The 21,918-nt window shown below is 38.4% G+C and overlaps 1 protein-coding gene across 1 annotated transcript in view; it reads left to right on the top strand.

Annotated features, from left to right (window-relative positions):
* The window catches only part of LOC126248611 (uncharacterized), a 214,004-nt gene extending 203,093 nt beyond the window's left edge, over positions 1-10,911 (top strand). The window contains exons 10-11 of the mRNA XM_049949758.1: positions 7,269-8,548; positions 8,701-10,911. Of these exons, the coding sequence (XP_049805715.1) occupies positions 7,269-8,548; positions 8,701-10,500 (3,080 nt within the window). The 3' untranslated portion in view covers positions 10,501-10,911. The remainder of the gene's footprint in view (positions 1-7,268; positions 8,549-8,700) is intronic.
* Positions 10,912-21,918: the final 11,007 nt, after the last annotated feature.

Genomic DNA, 21,918 nt, shown 5'->3' with positions numbered 1-21,918 from the left:
TGGATACTGACCAGTAACAAGTTTACCCAGAACCATTTGTTGTGAAATCCCAAAACTCTCCCCCTGCAGTATCAGGTGCTAAAAAGGGGCTAGAATAGACTCACGGTTTTTCCTTGTCTGTCACAAGAGGCAACTAAAAGGAGTCTTATACCTAATTAAGTTTTTACATTGAAGACTTGAAACACCCAGCAGTTTTATCTCATTTCAAAATCTTTCCCTCAATCTTTTTTACTTAATTACTTATGGTCGCATTTTAGTGTTGGACATCCATTTTTCTGAATTTCAGAGAAATGCAGGCTCTTTGGGGAATAGCACCTTATGTGGTGCATAATCTACCCACCATGCACTGTTACCTTCTGTACCTGCTATTAGAGTGGATTTATGTTTGCACCCAAAATTCATCATGGTAACCATTTTGTGTGTGTGTGTGTGTGTGTGTGTGTGTGTGTGTGTGTGTGTGAGACAGATTTGGGGGGAGGGGGGGGGGGGGGAGGAGATCCTCATGCACCCCATGGCTGCAGCTCCGAGGGATCATACTGCTGACGTCTGAGCTGTAATCCCCCCCAATGTATACCAAAGAGTAGGTGCCTGTACAATCTATGGCACCGGGACTCCAGGCAATGACTACTATGCCACGTAGCCTTTGCTGTGCCAGTGAGGATCATGTGGGAAGAGCCCTCTGATTGGCAAGAGTGACATCATGGCAGATGATCCACAGTAAAACAGATCAGACTCACCCATCCCAGTGGCCTTGCCAACCCAGCTGTCTCAATGGATAAAAAATAAGGTTTTACTGCAGAGGCTTACAACGCCATTTTGTTTCTGTCTTTAGCCATACCATGGGAATGGTGTCTGGCAAGGAGAAATTGAGGTGGGTGTTTTACCCAATTCCTAGTGTGCTTCGGAACTGACAGAGAATCTTTTGCAACAAATAACACACTGTTTTCTTCAAAAATACTGGGATCCATTCAGAGAAGTTTCTGCAATAGAAAAGATGAGAAATGGGTCGCTGTTGATCAAAACATTGAATGCTCGAGGATACACCAGTTACCATCTTCCTTCATAACAAATTCTACAGGATTTGAGGTATCATCTTCCAACAGGACCTAGCGCTACAAACAGATGACGAACTGTGTGCTAATCTAGAGCAGCACAGAGTCCATTTTGTTTGTCACGTCTGGAGAGGACCTAAGGGTAGTAGGTGGACACTGGAGCTTTCATCCTAGCCCTCAGTGAAACTACTTTACCTGAAAAAGTTATAGTCATTGTATATAGGTTTGATATTAAGCTTTATTTCCCTCCTCCTATGAGATGTTTTCAGTTCCATAAGTGTGGACACATGTCCTCCTGCTGTACTTAGGAGGCTACGTAAGGGGCGTGCAGCAGGACAACTCATATGGGTAGCCCTTGTGAACAACCCGTAACATGTGTAAACTGCTTAAAACAGCATCCTCCTCATTCACAGACATGTTCAGATTTCAAAAAAGGAGAAGAGAATCCAGTAATATAAAACTCTTGATAACCTGTTTTATCGAGGTGCTAAGAAAAAGTTTGAACAATTTTACCCAATTGATATGACATCAGACTTCACGAATATTGTGTCAAAATTCGCACTTACTGCAATGTCAAGGTCTCAGGCAGGAACTTCTTGCCCTAGCTGTGTGTCAGTACCCGTTTTCCAGACGGGGAGGAAATACCAGCTCCCTTGACCTCCCGCACCCACAGCATAAGTGGTAACCACCCCATTCATCCTCCTCCAGCATCATTAAGGAACAGGACACCTGGCAGAGTGCTCCCCTTCCAGGACCAAACAGACCAGCAGTCTACCACCACTCACTGGCCAAGAGGACCACAGGCTGCAAGTCATAGGAAAGAACAGTCCTCTGTCACAGGAAACAAGACAGGACAGTCCTCACAGAAACCAAAATCTCACAGAGACAAGAAGAACAAATCAAAAGTTAAATCTGATATATAATTCTGCTGCTTTGGTTGATCTGCTCCATCTGCCACCCACCCCCCTCTCCCTCCCTCTCCCTCTCCCGCTGCTCTGCAGTCAAGCTGATGGACATCAATGAAAAACCGCACATTCATGTGGAGCAAAACTTAGAGCAGCAAAGTAATTCATACTCTTGTTTCCCCTTCACTGCCTTCTGAGACTATCTGATGTTTCTTTACTGCAACTGTAACAGTTACCACCTTGGTGAACTCCCTCAATTAAAGGCTACTTACTCTGCAGTTGGTGTAGCACTTCAGGAGAGACAGTTCTCAAAAACCCAATTCCCTTGTATTAAAAATTACTAATCCTATTGTACAAATCACATTACCGCCAAGAGGTCATCTGTCACGCATTGAGCAGGTGCCAGTAACCACTGTGTTAGAAGCCGTGGCTGTTAGTGTCTAGTTGTCAGTTAAGGTAACAGTATGTAATATCTGCGTACCCCTAGTCAGTCCTACACCATATCATGAGCTTATGGAGCTAGTGAAACAGCTGCAACCACCCTTTTTCCTACTGAGGGAATTTCAGTGCCCATAATCATCTGTAGGATAGCCAAACAACATGTAGCAGGGGCCAAGTAGTAGAGCAGTTAATTTTAGCAGTAGAAGTCTTCCTTATTAACACTTGAGCTGCAACAAATTTTAGTACGGTCCATGGAACATACTGAGCCATAGATATTACAGACTGCAGCCCAAGCATATCACTTAATCCAGTGGTCCATCCAAGGCAACCTCTGGTATAGCGACTATTTTCATGCACCACAGTAATTACTTCAGAAAGCCAACTGGCAAGCCTTCACCTCCAAAGCACCGTTTGAAACCAGGCAAGAGAAGGATATTGAAGGAGTGGTATAAGGTACTATTGACATGATTTTATGTACTATGGAAGCAGCATTATCCTATTCTTCAGCCTCTTTCTGATGAACACCAGTGCAGTGGAGGTTTGTCAGAGAATGTTGCAGAGCACTTCAACAACACAAGTGCCACCACTCAATAGAACAATTAACAGCATTCAAGACACTTCGAGCAAAGGCATAGCATGTAATCAAGAGGAGAAAGCAAGAGTGTTGGCAACAGTGTGTATCATTTATGTAAGCCCACACCCCACTGTGGAAAATTCTGCAGCATTTGAGCCTACCCACTGTCTACACTAGTTCACAGTTTCTCCTTCAGTGGCAACATCCGTACTGATCCCACACTCATGGTTGAATTTTTCATGGAAATGTACAATGTTACATTTAATGACTGGGAGTTCCACTGTGCAATAGCAGACTGGCAATGCATAGCACTGAGTAAGGTGACACAGTGCTTAGCACACCAGACTCTCATTTGAGAGGAAAACTGTTCAAATCCGTGCCCTACCATCTTCATTTAAGTTTTATGTGATTTGTCTAAAGTACTCCAATCAAATGCTGGGATGGTTCCTTTCGAAAAGGCATGGCAAGTTTTCTTCCCTATTGTTGAAACAATCCAAACTTGCGCTCCGTCTCTAATGACCTCATTCTTGATGGGACATTAAGCCCTTATCTTCCTCTGTTCCTTCCTTCCTTTGGGAGACAGCACCTGGTCCTGATAAAATCTATAATCAAATGCTTAAATACCTTAGCAACTGCAGCATAAAACACATCCTAGGGTTTTTCAATCACACTTTATGGGAAGGGGAGTTTCCCTTCCAATAGCGGGAGGGTATTATTATTCCTACCATTAAACTGGGAAAATACCCTCAAATTTTTACTATTTATTGACCAATCTCTCTAATGAACAGCTGTACATATTATTCGAAAGAATGGCAATTGACTACTGTGTTGCTGCCTAAAAATTAGAGGATGTATACCGCAATTTCAAAGTGACTTTTGGACATTTCAGTCCACTGCAGACAAACTCAAATCTGAAGTGCGCAATACTTGCATACATTACCAACACCTGATCACTGTGTTGTGTGATCTATACGGAAGGCATACAATATGAGTTGGAGTCTTCAAATCCTGTCTACACTGCGTGAGTGGTGCTTTGTGGACTGTTTACCTGTTTTCATCCAGAATTGCCTATACATCTGATGATTCAGGATGTGGATAGGTTCAACAACCAGCAGCTTATATACGCAAGAAACTTGTGTACCTAGGAGGATCAATTCCTGGTGTAACACTGCCATTGCAGTCAATGATATTGTGACAGCAGTGAGACCCACAGTCTCGTTGTCACTGTATGTGGACAACCTTAGCCTGTGCGACAGCTCTCCATCATTGTGAACTCTTGAGCATCAACTTCAGGGGGCCATAGAAGTAGTACGTAATTGGGCCCTATTTCATAGATATAAATATTGTCCCACAAATACTCGCATCATGGACTTTCGTCAATTCTGGACTGTGCATCCATGCCCAGAACTTTACCTTGATAACCTGTTACTTGCATTTAATGGAAACTGTCAAATTTTGAGGTATTTGACAGTAAGTTAATATGGTTATCGCATATTCTACAGCTCAAGGCAAATTACAGGATGAATGAGATTTCTCAGCAGCAGCACCTGGGGCACGTACCACACAGTTCTTTTGTGATTTTATCCCAATTGCACTACAAATGTGTTGCCTGCGTTTGGAAGCACTGTCAGTACTGGTCTTATTAGGTCCGGTCCGGTCCACAACAGAGATGTGCAGCTGTTAGCTGGAGCCTTCTGCACAAGCAATGTAGACAGCCCTCTGGTGGAATTTGGTAACCCACCAGCAGGTTCAGGCACCAACAATTCGTGGGCAACTATGCAGTCATAATCTGTCAGATGTTTACCCATTCTTGCTATTCAACTCTTGTTTCACAGCCAACACTTCAAACTGTTCACAGATCACCCAAAAATGGGTAGACCAGCTGGGATCTGATTGGAAGCTCTATTCACGGACCTCCAGCTTCCCATACTTTTCTGTATGCAAGAGTTCCATTCAGTTCTACACGACTACCCAAATTCGACATGCAACTGTATAGCTGGATCAAAAGTCAAAGACAGGATCAGTTTTGCTATTGCACATGCAAGAGGGCATGAGAAGAATTCTCTTCAGAGTTCAGGCAGTGTATATACTGCAAGAGTTGCTCACCATATCGTTGGCTCTGTAGTACATTGAAACTTTTGCCACAAAGGACTTCCTAATTTGTAGCTACTCCAAAAACATTTTGGTCGCTAATGTCAAAGACCTATTAGTTGAGCTCCAGAATGACATTAACATTCATATGGACACCAAACCATACAGGTCTTTCAGAAAATGAACTTGCTGACAAATTAGCTAGAGAAGCAACCTTGGGAGAGAAATTTTAAAACGTGCAATTTGGAATCACAAGCCTCAACAAACTGAAAGCAATCAAATGGACCACCAAGATTTAGCATACTTCTCTTCAGGCTTTTCACAAAGATGCCATCATACTGTGCTTACTGCATATTGGCTTCAGGCTGCTTTCTCCCTCTGTACTGTTGTCGTTTTTGAACTTTCATGTATTTATTTTATTTATCTAACTTTTTAAGCTAATTAACACTCTAGGTCTATACAGTCTGCTTTTTCTCACACCATTTTAGTTGTACTGATCATGACGACTCATCTCAGTGTATCCTTCAGTGACCACCTACAGTGTTAGCTGACTGTGTTTTATCTCACATTAACTATCTGGCTAAAGCTTCTGTCACATACATTTTCAACCGCAATGACATCATCACAGACCCTGGAGCTGACAGTTCTCCTTTTCTCATTTCACATCTTTTTACATCATTTTTCTGTGAATTGACTCACAACCAAGTACTTTAGTTCTTTTAAATCCATAATCATCATCCTCTCAAAACTACTTCAGCATTCATGAAGAAACTGAGTTCCTCCTCAGCCTCCCATCCTTGCTCAGATCCTGGGTCACTATTATCAAGTACAGTACCGCTAGTTTCCCATTTTAACTTGTTTAAAACCCATACAGCGCTGCTCAATTAGATGAACAAAAGGAACAGTGAACGAGTTAAAATGAACAGACCGTATAAGGGAACCTCTCTCCAATGAGTTAGTTCCCAATGATGAATAAGTTCACCCATCTCTAGCCTTGAAAAATATAGACTGCACACCACAGTTCTTACACTGACATCGGTCTGACTGGGATTTGAGAGAAACTCTATGTTGTGAACTGACTACTGTTCTTCTAGTGTCATATGAGGGCTTTAACCAGAAAATATACTATCTTTACAGGTGCATTACTTACACACAAATAGACATTGACTTACAGATAATAATGTGGTGGTGACGATGACAGTAACTCTCCTCACTATGTCAGGGCTGCCATTATGGCAATGAGTCTGATAAATAAGTGAGAAAGACCTGCCTCATGGCAATAGTTAAAAATACTGGTGCACGCACACGTTCATTGACAAAACTATCTTGAACTTCTGAGGGACTTTACCTTCAGCCTTGGTTCTCCCCTTTTCACTTCTCTGCCTTCAGTAAAATCTCAACTGCTGTTCCACAAATCTTTGTCATTGTTTATATTTTGATTTTTGTTGGAGTCTGGTTGTGTTTTCTTGGTATAGTTCTTGGGATGATTTTTTGTTTCTTCACTGTCTTTCCATGTACTCTTTATTCTATTTTTACAGCTTTAATTAATATGAAAGAAGCTACCTTCTCACATCTACACATTCCAGTTCAGTGCTGTAGGTTTTAATTAGTTAAACTTTCTTAAACAAGATATTAGTCTGTCTGTCTAACTGTTCTGTGCTAACTGTTTTTTATTTGTTGTTCAGTTTTATACAGAGTGTAATGGGTGGTTATTTTTTCTCTGTGTCAAATAGTCTGTCCACGAACATGTCACAAGCTTTACAATCTGATGTTTTCTGCATGGTCATAACTGCACCATTGAGTGGACTACACCTGTCAGTACAGACAAACCATTTTGTCTCTTCACTTCAACACTTTGCCTACTGCCCCAGGGGAAATAAGCATTAATGGCGTCCTCTTGCCACATTTACTTCGAGATTATTAGTCTGCAAATTGTGTAAATGCTGATGTAATATTGCTCAATGTGCCATCCTTCATCACCAATAGAAATATCTGCACTTATACCCATTACACCCTGTATGTAATATCTGGGCTCCTAACTGTGCTGTTGATCACATGCAGTTAAATGCCCCAGGAAAGCAGTATGTTTTTTTCTGGAAGTAATTTGTTTATATAAAATTGTAATTAAAGGCATGCAAGTAGACTTTGTTTTGTCTTTCATCTAGTTCCATAATAACTATCTGATATATTTTTGTATTTGTACAGGTTTGACTGCTGAGAGCCTGAAATTGTTGCAGCTTTGCAAACCACTGTCTGTGGTTTTACATAAGCTCGGACATGAGGATATTAATGTTTGGTCCAAGAAAAATGATTTGGAAAATTTGAACCATGATATGGAAATGCAAATAGACACTTCCAGTGAAAGTCTCATTGATGACAACTATCTAACTTCACTTGGAGAAAAAGCCATCACTGAAAGTTATTTGATGTCTTTAAATTCTCATTATGATCCAGACGGGAAAAATGCTCATAATAATGCTGGGAAGCAATTACTTTGTCAACCAAAAAGTGCAGAGGTGGAAATACATTCAGAGTGTACAGAAAATATTATACAAGCTAGTGGAGCATACTCATGTGAGACTGAACAGTCTGAAGGATTTTCAGTGTTAAACAATTCAGTTTCTGTGCCAGAGACACAATTTCCACAAAATTCAGAGGGTCATCTGCGAATTTCAACTAGTCCAAGTGCGGGATCTGTATGCAGCTCTCCAGAACCTTTCTTCCCACAGTCAGTAGGCACAATGCTCAGTTCTGAAACTGATGTTAGTGTAGTTGATGCTACTGACTTCTCTCTGTCTCAGGAAATAGTGTCGAGTAATGAACTGACACAATGTGATTTATCTCCATTGTATATTCCAGAGGCACATACAATGGAATTTAATCCACTTCATCTTCGCGCTTCAAGATATGATACTAATGTTCACTCTTCGCAGCTTGATTGTGAATACACCCAGTCTCCACTAATTTCATATATCCTTCCACAAAAACTGATTCCCAAGGTGCTGCCATCAAAACTTGACCACCAGGTTTATCTTTCAAAACTCAAATGCCGATCATCTGCTAGGAAGAAAATCCCACAGTCAGCTGCACTGGCTGTTTCTGATACCTGCACACCACAATCCCAAGTGCATTCATCAATCTTACGTCCTCTGCTGCCTCTTTCTGCTGATCCACCAGTCATCTGTACAGCAGTTACTCAGAAGTCTTTCGTGGAATCTGAATCAACTGGCTGTAATTATCCTACTATTCCTGGTGATGTCTATTCATCTTTGTCTGAAAAGGTGTTGCCTAAACATCAAAGAAGTGGAGTTTTGTATTCAAATCACATCAGTAAACTGTCTGGAGAACAGCTAACAATTCAGAAACAAGTGCAAGAAAAAAATATTTTGTTGACAACTAGAAGTCTGAATGAAACTCATGGAATCTGTAGCAGGAAGGACACATCAGTGTCATGTACAAGTGAAGAATTAGATGTGCAATCTAATGTAAGTGATATACTTTGTTTCTTATACATTCCATAATTAGGTTGTGTGTGTGTTTTTGATGCACCTAAATAATGTGACATATATCTAGTTTGTTACTTTCTTATGCCTCTGTATTTGTTTAAATTCCAGTAACAAAAAAACTTTATTTTCAGATAAAGCAGGGTCCCTCATGTGCAGATGAGCAGCATACACCTCTGAGGATTAGAAATGTTTCACTAAATACTGAATTTGAAGACCTGCCCTGTACTAGCACTGTCACTGAAAGAGATGCAGTAACTGCAGCTCCAGATCAAGCATTCAGTGTTGAAGGAGGTTTCAGAAGTAAATTAATGTCTAGTAATGACACTTACCTATTATCTTTACGTGATCCAGTTTATAGTTCAGTAACATATGCAAACACATCAAGGACAAATTCTGGATATATTGTTCAAGAAAATGAGACTTATCATAACTGTGTGGAAACCTCAGATGCTCAGTGTCAACAGAGACTTCGTTTCAAATCAACACCAAGTTCAACATCAGTGTGTGCAAGAAAAAGTGTGGAGACTTCTTTAAAAACCATAGAGAACAAGTTTCCAAGAAGGCATAAAACAGCTGCCATTAAAATTAACAAGAATGTGGAAAAGCTATCAAGAGAAGTACAAAAACTGATGAAAGATGAATGTGTAAGCATCCATGATAAACAGTTCTTTAAGATTGTAAATTGTGATTATAAAGTTCTTCGTAAACGTGAACTTCGTGCTAGATGTTCAAATAGGATAAATAGGGTAAAAAATGATATTGTAAAACCATTTAAAACAAAGTCTTTTAAAGCTTATAAATATTTCTCCACCTGTAAGGTTAGCAGTGGTGTCAGAAATAGTTTTCATTTTGATGTAGTTGGTAGTTTACAAGAAATGAATTCTAGAGAGTGCACTGAAGTTCCTGTAACTTCAAGGGGAAGGTGTCCTACTTTCTATAATCAAACACATGGTGAGAGAGGTGAACAGGTATTTAATGAAAACAGCACCAGTATTAATTTAAATCACAAAATTCAGAATTCATTAAGTATGCATTATGAACTTCAAAGTGTCCACAGAAAGAGTGTAGAATTAAAACTTAATTCTGCCAATTCACTTCAACAAACACACATTGAGCATTGTGACAAAGTAGAAGCGTTTCACCAGTACAGTCTTACATCAGTAATTAATGAAGCTGCTCGTAGTAGTGTGGATTATTTAGATAATTCTCATGAAGTTGGTAATGGTAGGCCTCCCCATGAAGCTGAGAAAGTTTCGCCATTTGTTAGTGGCAGTGCCACTTGTTCAGGTGATGTGCCAAAAATGCATGAAGTTGTTGATGTCATTGGAAGGGCAAAACATGGAAGTTGTTACACTAAATGCCAAATGAAATTGCGTAGTCAGTGTCAGAGCAAAGAATCAGTGTCATTTACCTGCACTTCTGCTAGATCTCATAGGGTAACGCGGAAAACAGTTGCTGGGAACCCCAAAGGTTTAGTTTGTATAGAAAAACAAAAAATTCAAAGGAATAAAATTATGAAACATTTAAATCGACAAATGAGCCTCAAGACACAGTTTACTGATGTGTATCACATTATGCTTCAGGGTTCTTCACAAACACAACCATCAGAAACTGAAGAACATCTTGGATACAAGCATTTCAGCTCCAGTTCCAAGATAAGAATTTTTAGAAAGAGACAGGTTTTCAACCCACAGCAGAAGAAGGGTGTCTCCAGGGAATTACAACAATTGCTGCAGGATGAGTGTAAGGAGTTAGTAAATTTAGGGTTGGAACGAAGTGCTGTACCTGTCAAGACATCTTCGAAAGCATTGACTTTTGAAAATATTTTAATAGCTCAGCTGAGAGAAATTGAGGAAAATCACAGAGAATGGTTTAAGGATCGAGATGTTATGTGTGTGATTAATTTCCCTTACGAATTTCGATCAGTCTGATTTTGAACAATTGTAGGGGTTTTGCAAGTGTTTCTCACTTATTTTCTGTAAATGTGACAGTTACACAGTTTGCAAGTAAATGTGACTAGCACCATATACAAAGAACTGCTATTGCAGTTTTTTTACCACATTTGAAATGGACAATAGATTAATTTTCTGCAATAGCAGTAGAAAAGGAAACTGGATAATGCTTTACTTTTGTATAGTTCGCCTGCAGGATCAGGTAGATAATGTGGACAGATGCAGTGCAAGGTGTCCACATGAATCTTGGAAGTCTGAATGATTTTTGCTTGTATGTCAGAAATATTGAAGTGATGTGGAAATGGAACTTTTTATTACCACTGTACTTGTGAATTGCAAAGTATCATTGTGAAAATGAAGAAATGTATATTTAAAATCTCTGTAACTGATCATCGCTTTAATTAATTAAATGTACATAAATATTTTAGAATCTTGATGTGCAACATGCATAGAAAATAGTACATAAATATTTTATAATACTTATTCTTCAAATTTTTAGTGTTGTAGTAAGTGTGTTATTTTAATGACATACTATTGGAAACAGTGATGTGTAAGATGTTATCACAAAAATTTTGTAAAAGTCAAATGTACATGTGTTAATCAAGTTTTAAAGTCATCTGTAACGAGAAGGTAACTTCCTTGACATTATTTGAGGTTTTAAAAATTAGATATATGCTGCAATGGTCAAACTGAAAGTAGAATTCTTGAGTAATGCCTCAGTCGTATTCCATTAAAATTACATTAGGAAAGTGTCATGTATGAAAAACATATGATGAACAGCAAATTGTGAATATGATTGAACGCCCCCTCCCTCGCTTTTTAATTATTAGTGTGATGTCTGAGAAGAGATTCAGTCAGTCATTAGTCATCTAGTGCCACAAATATGCTCATTCTGTCTGCACTATGTCAGCTGTGCAAATAAATCCATACCAGAAATTTGTAACGTGGTAGAAATAGAGTTGTGGTTGAGGTGATGTTCACATTTGGGAACCCTAAGCATTTAGATTTATAATTTTTCATGATATCTCTGAAACACTTAAACTAGTTATTGTGAAAAGGTACAACCAAAATCTTTCCAAATCCAAGGCCAGTTAGAGATTGTTGTCCATATCACATAAACTTGTAGTTGACAGGGTTTTAAACTATAGCTGCCTTCCTTGTGTACTAAAAATATTATAATCAGTACATTTAGACATTTCTGTTTATAGTGTTTAAATGCTGAGATTCATGGAAATGTGGAAAGTAAATGGTCCTGAGCTAGGAGAAACAAATTTTCTTTACACAATCCCCATAGCAGAATACTGATACGTCATCAGCTACATATCTATGGTTAATAAATAGTTCATTAAGCTAAGAGGGGGCAGGATGCAGATCCAGTGTCCAGAACATCTTTGTCTCCACTCCCCCCCATATCCGGTCTCTTAAGAATTAGAGCTCTATACCCCTATATCCATTTATGTTCTTTCTTAAAGCCATTTTTACATCCAAATGTCTATCACTAATGGGCCAAAGTCTTCTAGTATATTATGTAGTTCCTGCCACATTCAAATGGTGCTTTGGAATATGTTTTAGTACACAAGGAGCCTACCTTTTTATCCTAGTAAGTATGCTAACTGAGATGAGTTAGTGTCTTACATTATGCTGGATCTGTATGGAATAAGCAGTACACCAAGAGAAAAAGGGGTGATGCACTCCTCTTAAACGTTCCAACTTGGCAGTTGCGATAAACATGAAACTTGCAGGTAGATTCCCCCCCCCCCCCCCCCCAACCTAGTCAACTTTTTCTTTTTGACCAAAAACTAAAAACATATTCATGCTATTTTCAGAGTGGTACCCTCTCTCTAATGAAGAGCCATTTTATAAATAAAAAAAAATCATTTGTAGTTGTATCTATATGTAAAATGAAATCTTTATATCTGATGATAAGTAACTGATGTATCATCATATACTCTTTTTTTTTTTTTCTTTAAAGTATAAGCCTTACATGGTAGTCATTAAAGCTATTTAAGTTCCATGGTTTGTGTGTACTTCACTAATGTGGCCATGAAATAAAAAAAATTATTACAATTCCAGAGTAAACATCTGAAATTTTCATGGCTAGTTTCTTTAATGAACAAAGATAAATGTTGTTCCAATTAAATCTTTGTCATTGTTAGTTGAATAACTTATCCTTTAGTCCTGTGAAATTTATTTAGATTTCACTGAATAGCATGTAGACCTTACTTTATATTGCAAGATCATCTCACTTAGTTACATACTGTAACTTTCAACCTGGAACTTTGGTTCCTTTTCCATGTAGAGCGGATCATATTTAGTGTTCCCTTAAAATGTTTGACTTTGCCACTGCATTTTCCCTTTAGTCTATCTCCTTTCACAATGCACCAGTGGAATTACTTGGTTTAATGTTACCCAAAGATTTACCGGTCACCATAAGCAGTGCTATTTACATAAGCTGATATAGGTTAGAATTTAATCCATGACATTAATATTCAGTCTGGTGATCAGGAATGGACTCTACAACCTATTCCATCCTTTCCAGTTAAACTTTGGCAAGAGAAATTATCACCCCAGCATGTGCTGCTGTGTTGTGGTTGTTAAGTTAATACATATTGATAAGATTAACAACAGCTTGAAACTAAAATAATCTGAAAAGCTGCACAAATAAAGTCATGGTCATGTAACACAACATTCCTCTATTTTTATAATGGTTATTTTGTAACACATCAAGAAAATATTTTTTAAAAATTGCTGCTTGAATATCATAACTAAACTCCTCCCGAACAGGCTGTGAAGGCCCAATTGTACCGACCGGCCGCTGTGTCATCCTCAGCCCATAGGCGTCACTGGATGCAGATATGGAGGGGCATGTGGTCACCATACTGCTCTCCCGGCTGTATGTCAATTTCCGAGACCGGAACGTCTGTATTAAATGAACATTAAATTTGAAAGAAAAGCCAGTTGTGCAGAATACAGTTGACTTCATTTTCGAGTGAAACCAATTTAACCATAATAGTAAGAGTTCATATGAACAGCATCATTCTGCAGTTTCAAAGGTGCTTGGAAACTTCAATAAAATCATTGATGGTTCAGTGCCAGGCAATAAACAATTTTTGTAGCATGTATAAATACTTTGTTTTAAGGAAATGGGCAGAAATCTTTTGCTTTTTCTGGGCACTGCTTTTTTTAATCAAGCCACTTTATCCTGCCTTATGGGTTGACTCAATTTTAAACTTCTAATTATCTTTCTCCATTCTTTCCAACATGGCCATCACAGAACGTATTTTGAGCATAAGAATTTCATCCTCACCAAGATACCCCATGTGCCAGAATGAATTACTCCCACAAGAAACCTGAAACTACATAGCACTTGCTCACAATCTCAACTACTTTCAGGTTGTTTAACATTTAGAATTTTTTACTATTACAAAATAGAGACGAAACCTTACTATCTTCTGTCCAGTTTTACTCAAAATGGATGTCATGTGTGTTCTCAGAGGTAACCAGAATGTACAGGGTGCATCATAATTAAATGCATAAATGCATACAGTTGAAAGTACACAATACTAGAAGCAAAAAAGTCGCAGTAATCGTAGGGTTGAAAATCATACCTTAAGAGCTACGAGCAATTTTTCATCTTCGATACTGTGAAACAAATCTCTTCTACTGCAAGTTCTTTGCTTTCCATATTTTGGGAACTGGTATTATGGACCAAAACAAGAAAAAAGTCCAGTAAACATGTGCTCTAAAATGCATTCCTTAAGAGCTATGAGCATGTGTTCATCTTTGCTACTTTGAAACGCAGCTCCTGTAATGATCAAGTGCTCATAACTTTTTAGGTATACATTTTAGAGCACATGTTTGCTGGACATTTTTTTTTCTTATTTTGGTCAATACTACCACTTCCCAAAATATGGAAAGCAAAGAACATGCAGTAGAAGAGATTTGTTTCACAGTATCTAAGATGAAAAATTGCTTGTAGCTCTTAAGGTATGCATTTTTGACCCTATGTTTACTGAGACTTTTTTGCTTTTAGTATCATGTACTTTCAACTGTATGTGTTTATGCCATGAATTATGATACACCCTGTATACCAAAATGAAATGATGGCAGACACATTTGAAATGTGTTTATTTTATTGTGAAACCATAATCACACTTGAATCACATGAATGTGTCTATTTTCCTGAATTTTAATTTAGAAAAACATGATGATAATAATAATGTCGTGTGACTAGGGCCTCCCGTCCGGTAGACCGTTCGCCGGGTGCACGTCTTTCGATTTGACGCCACTTCGGCGACTTGCGCGTCGATGGGGGTGAAATGATGTGATACTCGGAAACGTCTAAACTTCAGTTACTATGGTCAAACATGGAGCAATACTGGAGCATGTTTTGATACACATAATCTGAGCTCATCCATTATATTACTGTCTGAGAACTCCCATACAGCTCCAGATATTCAGGAGCCATTCTGACAAGCAAAAATTCACTCAGTAAATTGATGCAGACTGCTGAAGTGCTCAGACAATGTAAAAGCTATGGTTATAAAGCAAATAAATTCTGAATACTGTGTGTTGCATATTGAATAGCTCTTTCACCAGAGGCATTTCTGTACTATCAACAAAGTATCCTCAGTGACAATGCAAACATTGACATATTTTACAAATTATGTACAGCATTTAGTCAAATTCCACTCTAAAGAGAAACTGTTTCCAAATCAGTATCAATCATCAGAATACAAAGTACTTATACAGTAACCATTAACAACACTTTCTTGATAGAAGTGAAACATTTCTAGTGAAAGAGCTTTTCATTTTACAGTACACTTGAGTCCAATAAGAAATGAAAATAAATATTATTAGTATATGCAGAAGATGAAACAAGCTATAGCATTATTCAGAATGAAATTTTCACTCTGTAGCAAAGTATCTGCTGATGGGAAACTTCTTGCCAGACAGAGATTCGAACACTCTCTCTCTCTGACACACACTCTGAATAGATTTGGTGATTTCATTACGAACTATATTAGTACATATGATGGAAGGCACTGCACTGAATTTAGTAGAGATAGACAAAAGCATCCAGTCAGAAAATAAAACTTAAAATCAAATAAGAAACAAAAGTAGAACAGGCTATAAAAAAGCTAAAGATGTAAGTCATTCAGCACGCATGGTCGTGGAAAGCATCCACCCCTCCCCCCTCTTTTTTCTTTGTGCCATGAAAGTTGATTTTTGGCTGCCTTTTTCTGAACAGATGGATAACAGTATGTTCCTAAGTTACCATCTCTTTCTTTAGAGTATATTGACAACAGCTGTTAGAAGAAATGGTTGCTGGCTTTCATGTACAAAAGTTATGTGCTGTTTTTGGGTTTAATGTATAGTTATGATAAAAGATAGATGTGAAAGTGAAATTCTGCAAATAGATGTTACTTGGCCAACATTGTGGATACATGTTACTTAGTGACAGTAGTACATGAAGCTGACATTTAATGTATCATTACACTTGCACAGCTATGATGCTGAAATTTCGTTTCCATTGTGGATTCAACCTGAAAAGTCGAGTGGCGTCATCTGTTACTTCAGTCTCGTATGACATTAATGAGCATATTTTTGTATTACTTAAATTTCATGTGTAAATGATAGAATTAGTGTAATTAATTCCCCCAACCCCTCCCCCACAGCCGATGAGAAGTTTCATGTGACAGCCATTCACATTTACTGCGTAACATGTCAGTGTGCCATGTTTCCAATGTATGTCATTTGTAGTATTATTCAGTGAATTCCTAAAAATTAATTTTATGTTCCTTCCTACATATTTATTTTAATTTTATGAAAATATTCTTATAAATCTTTAAGTGACAAAAATGTTGACATGATGACTTTCAAATGGAGTCTATATTTTATGCTAACTTAAAACAAATAAATATTTTCATAACAATTTTGATACTGTTCATGAACACTTTAACAAATTATGTTCATTTTTTGTTGCTGGATTTATAAGTGTTGAAACTATTCCAGGTGGATATTACTCATGACGGTGCTTGCAAAAGCTCAAGACTGTGAAATGTCGTACATTAAAGTGTATACCACCATGTTGATAACTGTATATATTGTTTCACTAAAATTTGGATCTGTTTTGTCATGTGTATTTCAGTTACTACTGTGAAGTCATCACAGCTTAAGTTTACAAATAAAAATTAGAACTTAAAACAACTTGGTTTTTTTTTGTGCTGTTCCTCTACTTTTAGTGCATATGAATCTTATTTTACTACCTATTACTACAAGTTTGTGTGTTACTCTTGGTGAGGTCTGCTCACCAGTCTGCTCATGTGAGCTGGCTTGCACTTACATCACAGTAGTAAGAAGTTCTCTGGCTTGCGGCAACATATGGCAGGGAAAGGAGCCGTGGGAAAAGGGGGGTGGGGGGCAGAGAGGAACTGGAACAAGATGGCTTCACAAGGTACTATAGTCAATTGTAATGTTATATGAGATGTTAAACTTAACGGTCGCCTGTTAATGTGTTTCGTGAAAAATTTGTTTGCTAAGACTTGTTTTAATGAGAAATAACAATGAAATGAAACTTATATCTCTGTTAATATATTGCTGAAGCAAAGAACATGGGGCATTTAAGTACAAAACTGGATATTTCTCAGGATTGATGCGGCCCTCTGATGAACAGCATTTTAGAACAAAATTTAAATTGACATAAATTTGTGTTTCATGACTATTTTAAGTAAAAAATAAAAACATAGCATATCAATGAATATTACTTATTTTGCTTTTGAGTAAAGTAACAATATCTAGTACCACTTTCTGGCACTGCTATTTTGAAGACAAACTTTGAAACTGAAGTATGGTAGTGAGTTTCTGTGGGTAGATTTAGTTCTCGTCATAGTGGAAAAAAGCTTCTCCCCAAAATATGTGGATCCAAAAATACTTACAAAGTTATGGAAATTTATCTTTAGGAAAATTCTTATAGAAATCAGCAACACAAATTTTTTTTTACCACCACCACCACCACGCAACTGCCCGTCACATTGTAAGTCTGCAAGTTCTAATTGCGGCTGCACCACCACCACCACCACCACGCAACTGCGTGTCACATTGTGAGCCTGCAAGTTCTAATTGCAGCTCAGCTTCCACATTGTCAGCTGAAAAGGAAAGTGAAGAGACATTAAATTTTTCATTTAACTTTTCAGTATCCTGAAAACAAATCTCAGATTTGTGGAGAAGATCAAAAAGTTTACTTTGATGTTGAAAATACCACTCTGCTCTCATCATTAAAGATGACAACTTGGAAAATGAGCAGCATTCCCATTTCCTAGTTGTCTATTCCACAAAGAGTGTTTCATCTTAAAGCCATGGATTCAGTCATACATCTCTGAAATTAACATGTTTTTACCCTGTAATGCTAAATTTCTAACATTCATGTGGTATGTAATGTCACAGAGAAAGGCCAAATCTGCTATCCACCATTGGTTTTTCAGTTCTGCAACAGGCTTATCACTCATGACCAAAATGTATCAATTTCACTCTGAAGTTCAAAAAATCTCTCAAGGAATTTATCTCGACTCAGCCAGTGTATTTCACTGTGATATGGCACACCACCATAAATGCTTTTTAGGCCTTGAAAAAAGGTTTTGAACTGGCGGCGTGTTAGACCATGACTGCAGGTGAAATTTGTTGTAAGAGTCACAGCACTTATCAGTTCCCTCATGTTCACACTTTTAGCACATAAGTTGTCTAGGTGGAAAAATGCAGTGTATTGCAAAAATCTCATGTGGATCGATTCTAGCATATCTCGCATAAGTACCACAAAATCGGTATTTCAGCCAAATATAACCTCTGTGCCATCCATAGCCACAGAGGTGAGATTCTTCCATGGCAGACCGATACTGTCAAATCTCTGTTAAACACATGCAAGAATATCTGCCCCTGCTGTAGTGCCATCCATAGGAACCACATCCAGTAATTCTTCTGACTACTATCTAATCTACAATTGTTAATCACCTATTGAGCAGTATCGGAAATGTACGTGCACCCAGCCAACACCAAAGAAAAGTCAATGAAAATTTTTGTGAGAACTTTTACCATATCGGAAACATTAACTATTTTTTATTGGTGCATCAACTGGTTGAATGAGAGAGAGTAATTTCTGAATCTATTTAAAGTCTCTCAAGAGCTATATGCTCAATAGCAGGTTCAAAATATGTATTTATAAACTCCTCTTCAGTGAAACTGCATAATGGTGTGGTGATCTGAAAAGGAATATGGTAACTTGTTCAAATTGCGTATGCATTTGTTGAGTGTTATTCCTGAAAAATATGTATTATGCATATATTTTTCATAGCAATAATGTTTGGTGGAAATTATTCAGACATTTAGTTTTCTGCCCCCCACATGATGAATATTTACTGTGATCACATCACTTAATAGTGCTTCCTTTCATTTTTGCACCTTCACTACTCACTCTTTGCCTTCCAACTGTCCACAACCTGGAGGAGGGTGGTAAACGCCATTGTAAATTGAATTTTTTCATTATGTTCAGAGATCTGAAGCACACTAAGCATCTCTAAGCATCACTGTGTACCATAAACACATAGCTGTCCTGCATTGACATGCTGTAACTTGATGTTGGTGTGTGTGACCTTCACTTTGAAGTTCCTAACCTGGCTATCATGCTACTTTTCATCTATTTAAAAAGAGCTGCTCTCCACCTTAAGCACTGAGCCGTAAGTACATACACTTGTTTGTGCTTCACCTTTGCCACATATTGACTCCTAATCACCCAGTTTCACCATGAGCCTCACTATGCAGGTGGTGAGCGAGTGTGAGTACTCTCGTTTGCCTAACCACCTCCTGAACAGGCCTACTCTTGGTCATGAATAAGAATTCATGTATAAGTAATTGCTTCTATCAATCAAGTATTTCAGTGACCATGAGAAAAAGAAGTGCAAGAGCATTGTTTGATTTTAAAGAAGCTATTATTTCATTAGCAGTAGATTTGTGCTGTCACATGCACCAAAGTCTCCAAATGAATGCTCTACATTTCAGTCTGTACTAATACATAAAAACAAGTTGTAGTTTACCATTATTAGCAAATATTTCTTGACCAGTTTACTCCAGATTTGTACACAATAGTCTAATAAACATTCAGACAGACTAGGCTACATATTTTAAAATATGTATAGTGAATAATTATATACACACATCAAAAAAAGTTTTGCATCACCCCGGTTCCCAAAACTCCTGAAGATAGATGTTGACTGTGGATATTGTATCACAGACACAGGCCCTTTGACTGTTCAGAGATGTCACTAAACCCGCCCAAATGTGTAAACAACCATGCATGAGCACCACCTACTAGACAGTGAGGTCCGACAGCTGATCAGTTCCAGTCATTCCACCAGGAAGGAGATACACAGCTCATGTTCTCTGTTGTTCATCCATGCCTAGATGGTCAACACCGCAGTTAGATCACATCGACATTGTTACTTTGTGCCATGAAGGGCTCTCAACAAGGGAAGTGTCCAGGGGTCTCAGAGTGAACCAAAGCGATGTTGTTCGGACATGTAGGACATACAGAGAGACAGGAAATGTCGATGACATGCCTCGCTCAGGCCACCCAAGGGCTACTACTACAGTGGTTAACTGCTACCTATGGATTATGGCTCTGAGGAACCCTGACAGCAATGTTGAATAATGCTTTTCGTGCAGCCACATGACGTCATGTCAAGACTCAAACTGTGTGCTATAGGCTGCATGATGTGCAACTTCACTCGCGATGTCCATGATGAGGTCCATCTTTGCAACCACGACACCGTGCAGTGCAGTACAGATGCACCAAACAACATGCTGAATGGACTGCTCAGGATTGGCACCACATTTTCTTCACCGATGAGTGTTGCATATTGTTTCAACCAGACAATCGTCGGAGACGTGTTTGGAGACAGCCTGGTCAGGCTCAATGCCTTAGATACACTGTCCAGTGAGTGCAGCAAGGTGAAGGTTCCCTGATGTTTTGGGGTGGCACTATGTGGGGCCGACGTACGCTGTTGGTGGTCATGGGTGGCACTGTAATGGTTGTACAATACGTGAATGCCATCCTCCGACCTATAGTGCAACCATATTGGCAGCATATTGGCGAGGCATTTGTCTTCATGAATGACAATCAACAACCCCATTGTGCACATCTTGTGACTGACTTCCTTCAGGATAATGACATTGCTCGACTAGAGTGGCCAGCATGTTGTCCAGACATGAACCCTATTGAACACGCCTGAGATAGATTGAAAAGGGTTGTTTATGGACGGCATGACCCACCAACCACTCTAAGGGATCTATGCCGAATCGCCATTGAGGAGTGGGACAATCTGGACCAACAGTGCCTTGATGAACTTGTGGATAGTATGCCACAACAGATACAGGCATGCATCAATGCAAGAGGACATGCTACTGACTATTAGAGGTACCAGTGAGTACAGCAATCTGGACTACCACCACTGAAGGTCTTGCTGTATGGTGGTACAACATGCAATGTGTGGTTTTCATGAGCAGTAAAAAGGGCGGAAATGATGTTTACGTTGATCTCTATTCCAGTTTTCATTACTCATTCTGGAACTCCCAGAACTGAGGTGATGCAAAACATTTTTTTGACGTGTGTATTTAATAATGAAATGAGAAATATTAGCGAAAGTCCTGAAAAGTTCTTGACCAATTTGTTAGAAATTCTTGCACGATGCTCTAAAAAACTTTCAGACAGACATTAGATGCAATTTTTTTTTAGAATTATGCTATATAAAATATATATTTAATATATAAAGGGGAAATGATGTTAGTAAAAAGCATGAAAAGTTCTTGACCATTTTCTTCAAATTGTTACATGATACTCAAACATTCAGGCAGACATAGGCTGTATATTTTTGTAAACAATGATCTACAGATTTTCTGTTAAAACAGACTGCGAGAAAGAAAATGCTGTGCTGTGAAAATGTGTTGTTTAATTTTCTTTCTTGCCGTCAGATTTAATTTTGATACCAGAGCATTTAAACGCTTAGACAAACTATTCTTCCCACATATATTCTTTCTACCGATATATAATTTTAAACAGAAATTGTATACATAACAGTGTGCTGTTTTTTTTTTTTTTTTGCACAATTAGTTTGAAGAGGAAAGAGGAGTGTTTTATTTATGGCAATACTATTATTGAATCTGAATCATCCAGAACTTCACACTCTTACCCTTCCACAGAAATTCCGTCACTGATTCCTCACAGATCCAAGAGCTGGAGAGGTCTCTCCTGTACCCCTTATATTCCATGCAGTCTAACACATGGCTTCCTGGATTGGGAATGAGTGCCTGGTCCCTGGCACAAATCCACCCAGTGGACTTGTGTCGAGG

This window comes from Schistocerca nitens, chromosome 3 (assembly GCF_023898315.1).
Source record: "Schistocerca nitens isolate TAMUIC-IGC-003100 chromosome 3, iqSchNite1.1, whole genome shotgun sequence".
NCBI classification, from domain to species: Eukaryota; Metazoa; Arthropoda; class Insecta; order Orthoptera; family Acrididae; genus Schistocerca; species Schistocerca nitens.
The sequence above is the reverse complement of the archived record's forward strand: the minus strand, read 5'-3'. Positions and strand labels throughout refer to the sequence as shown.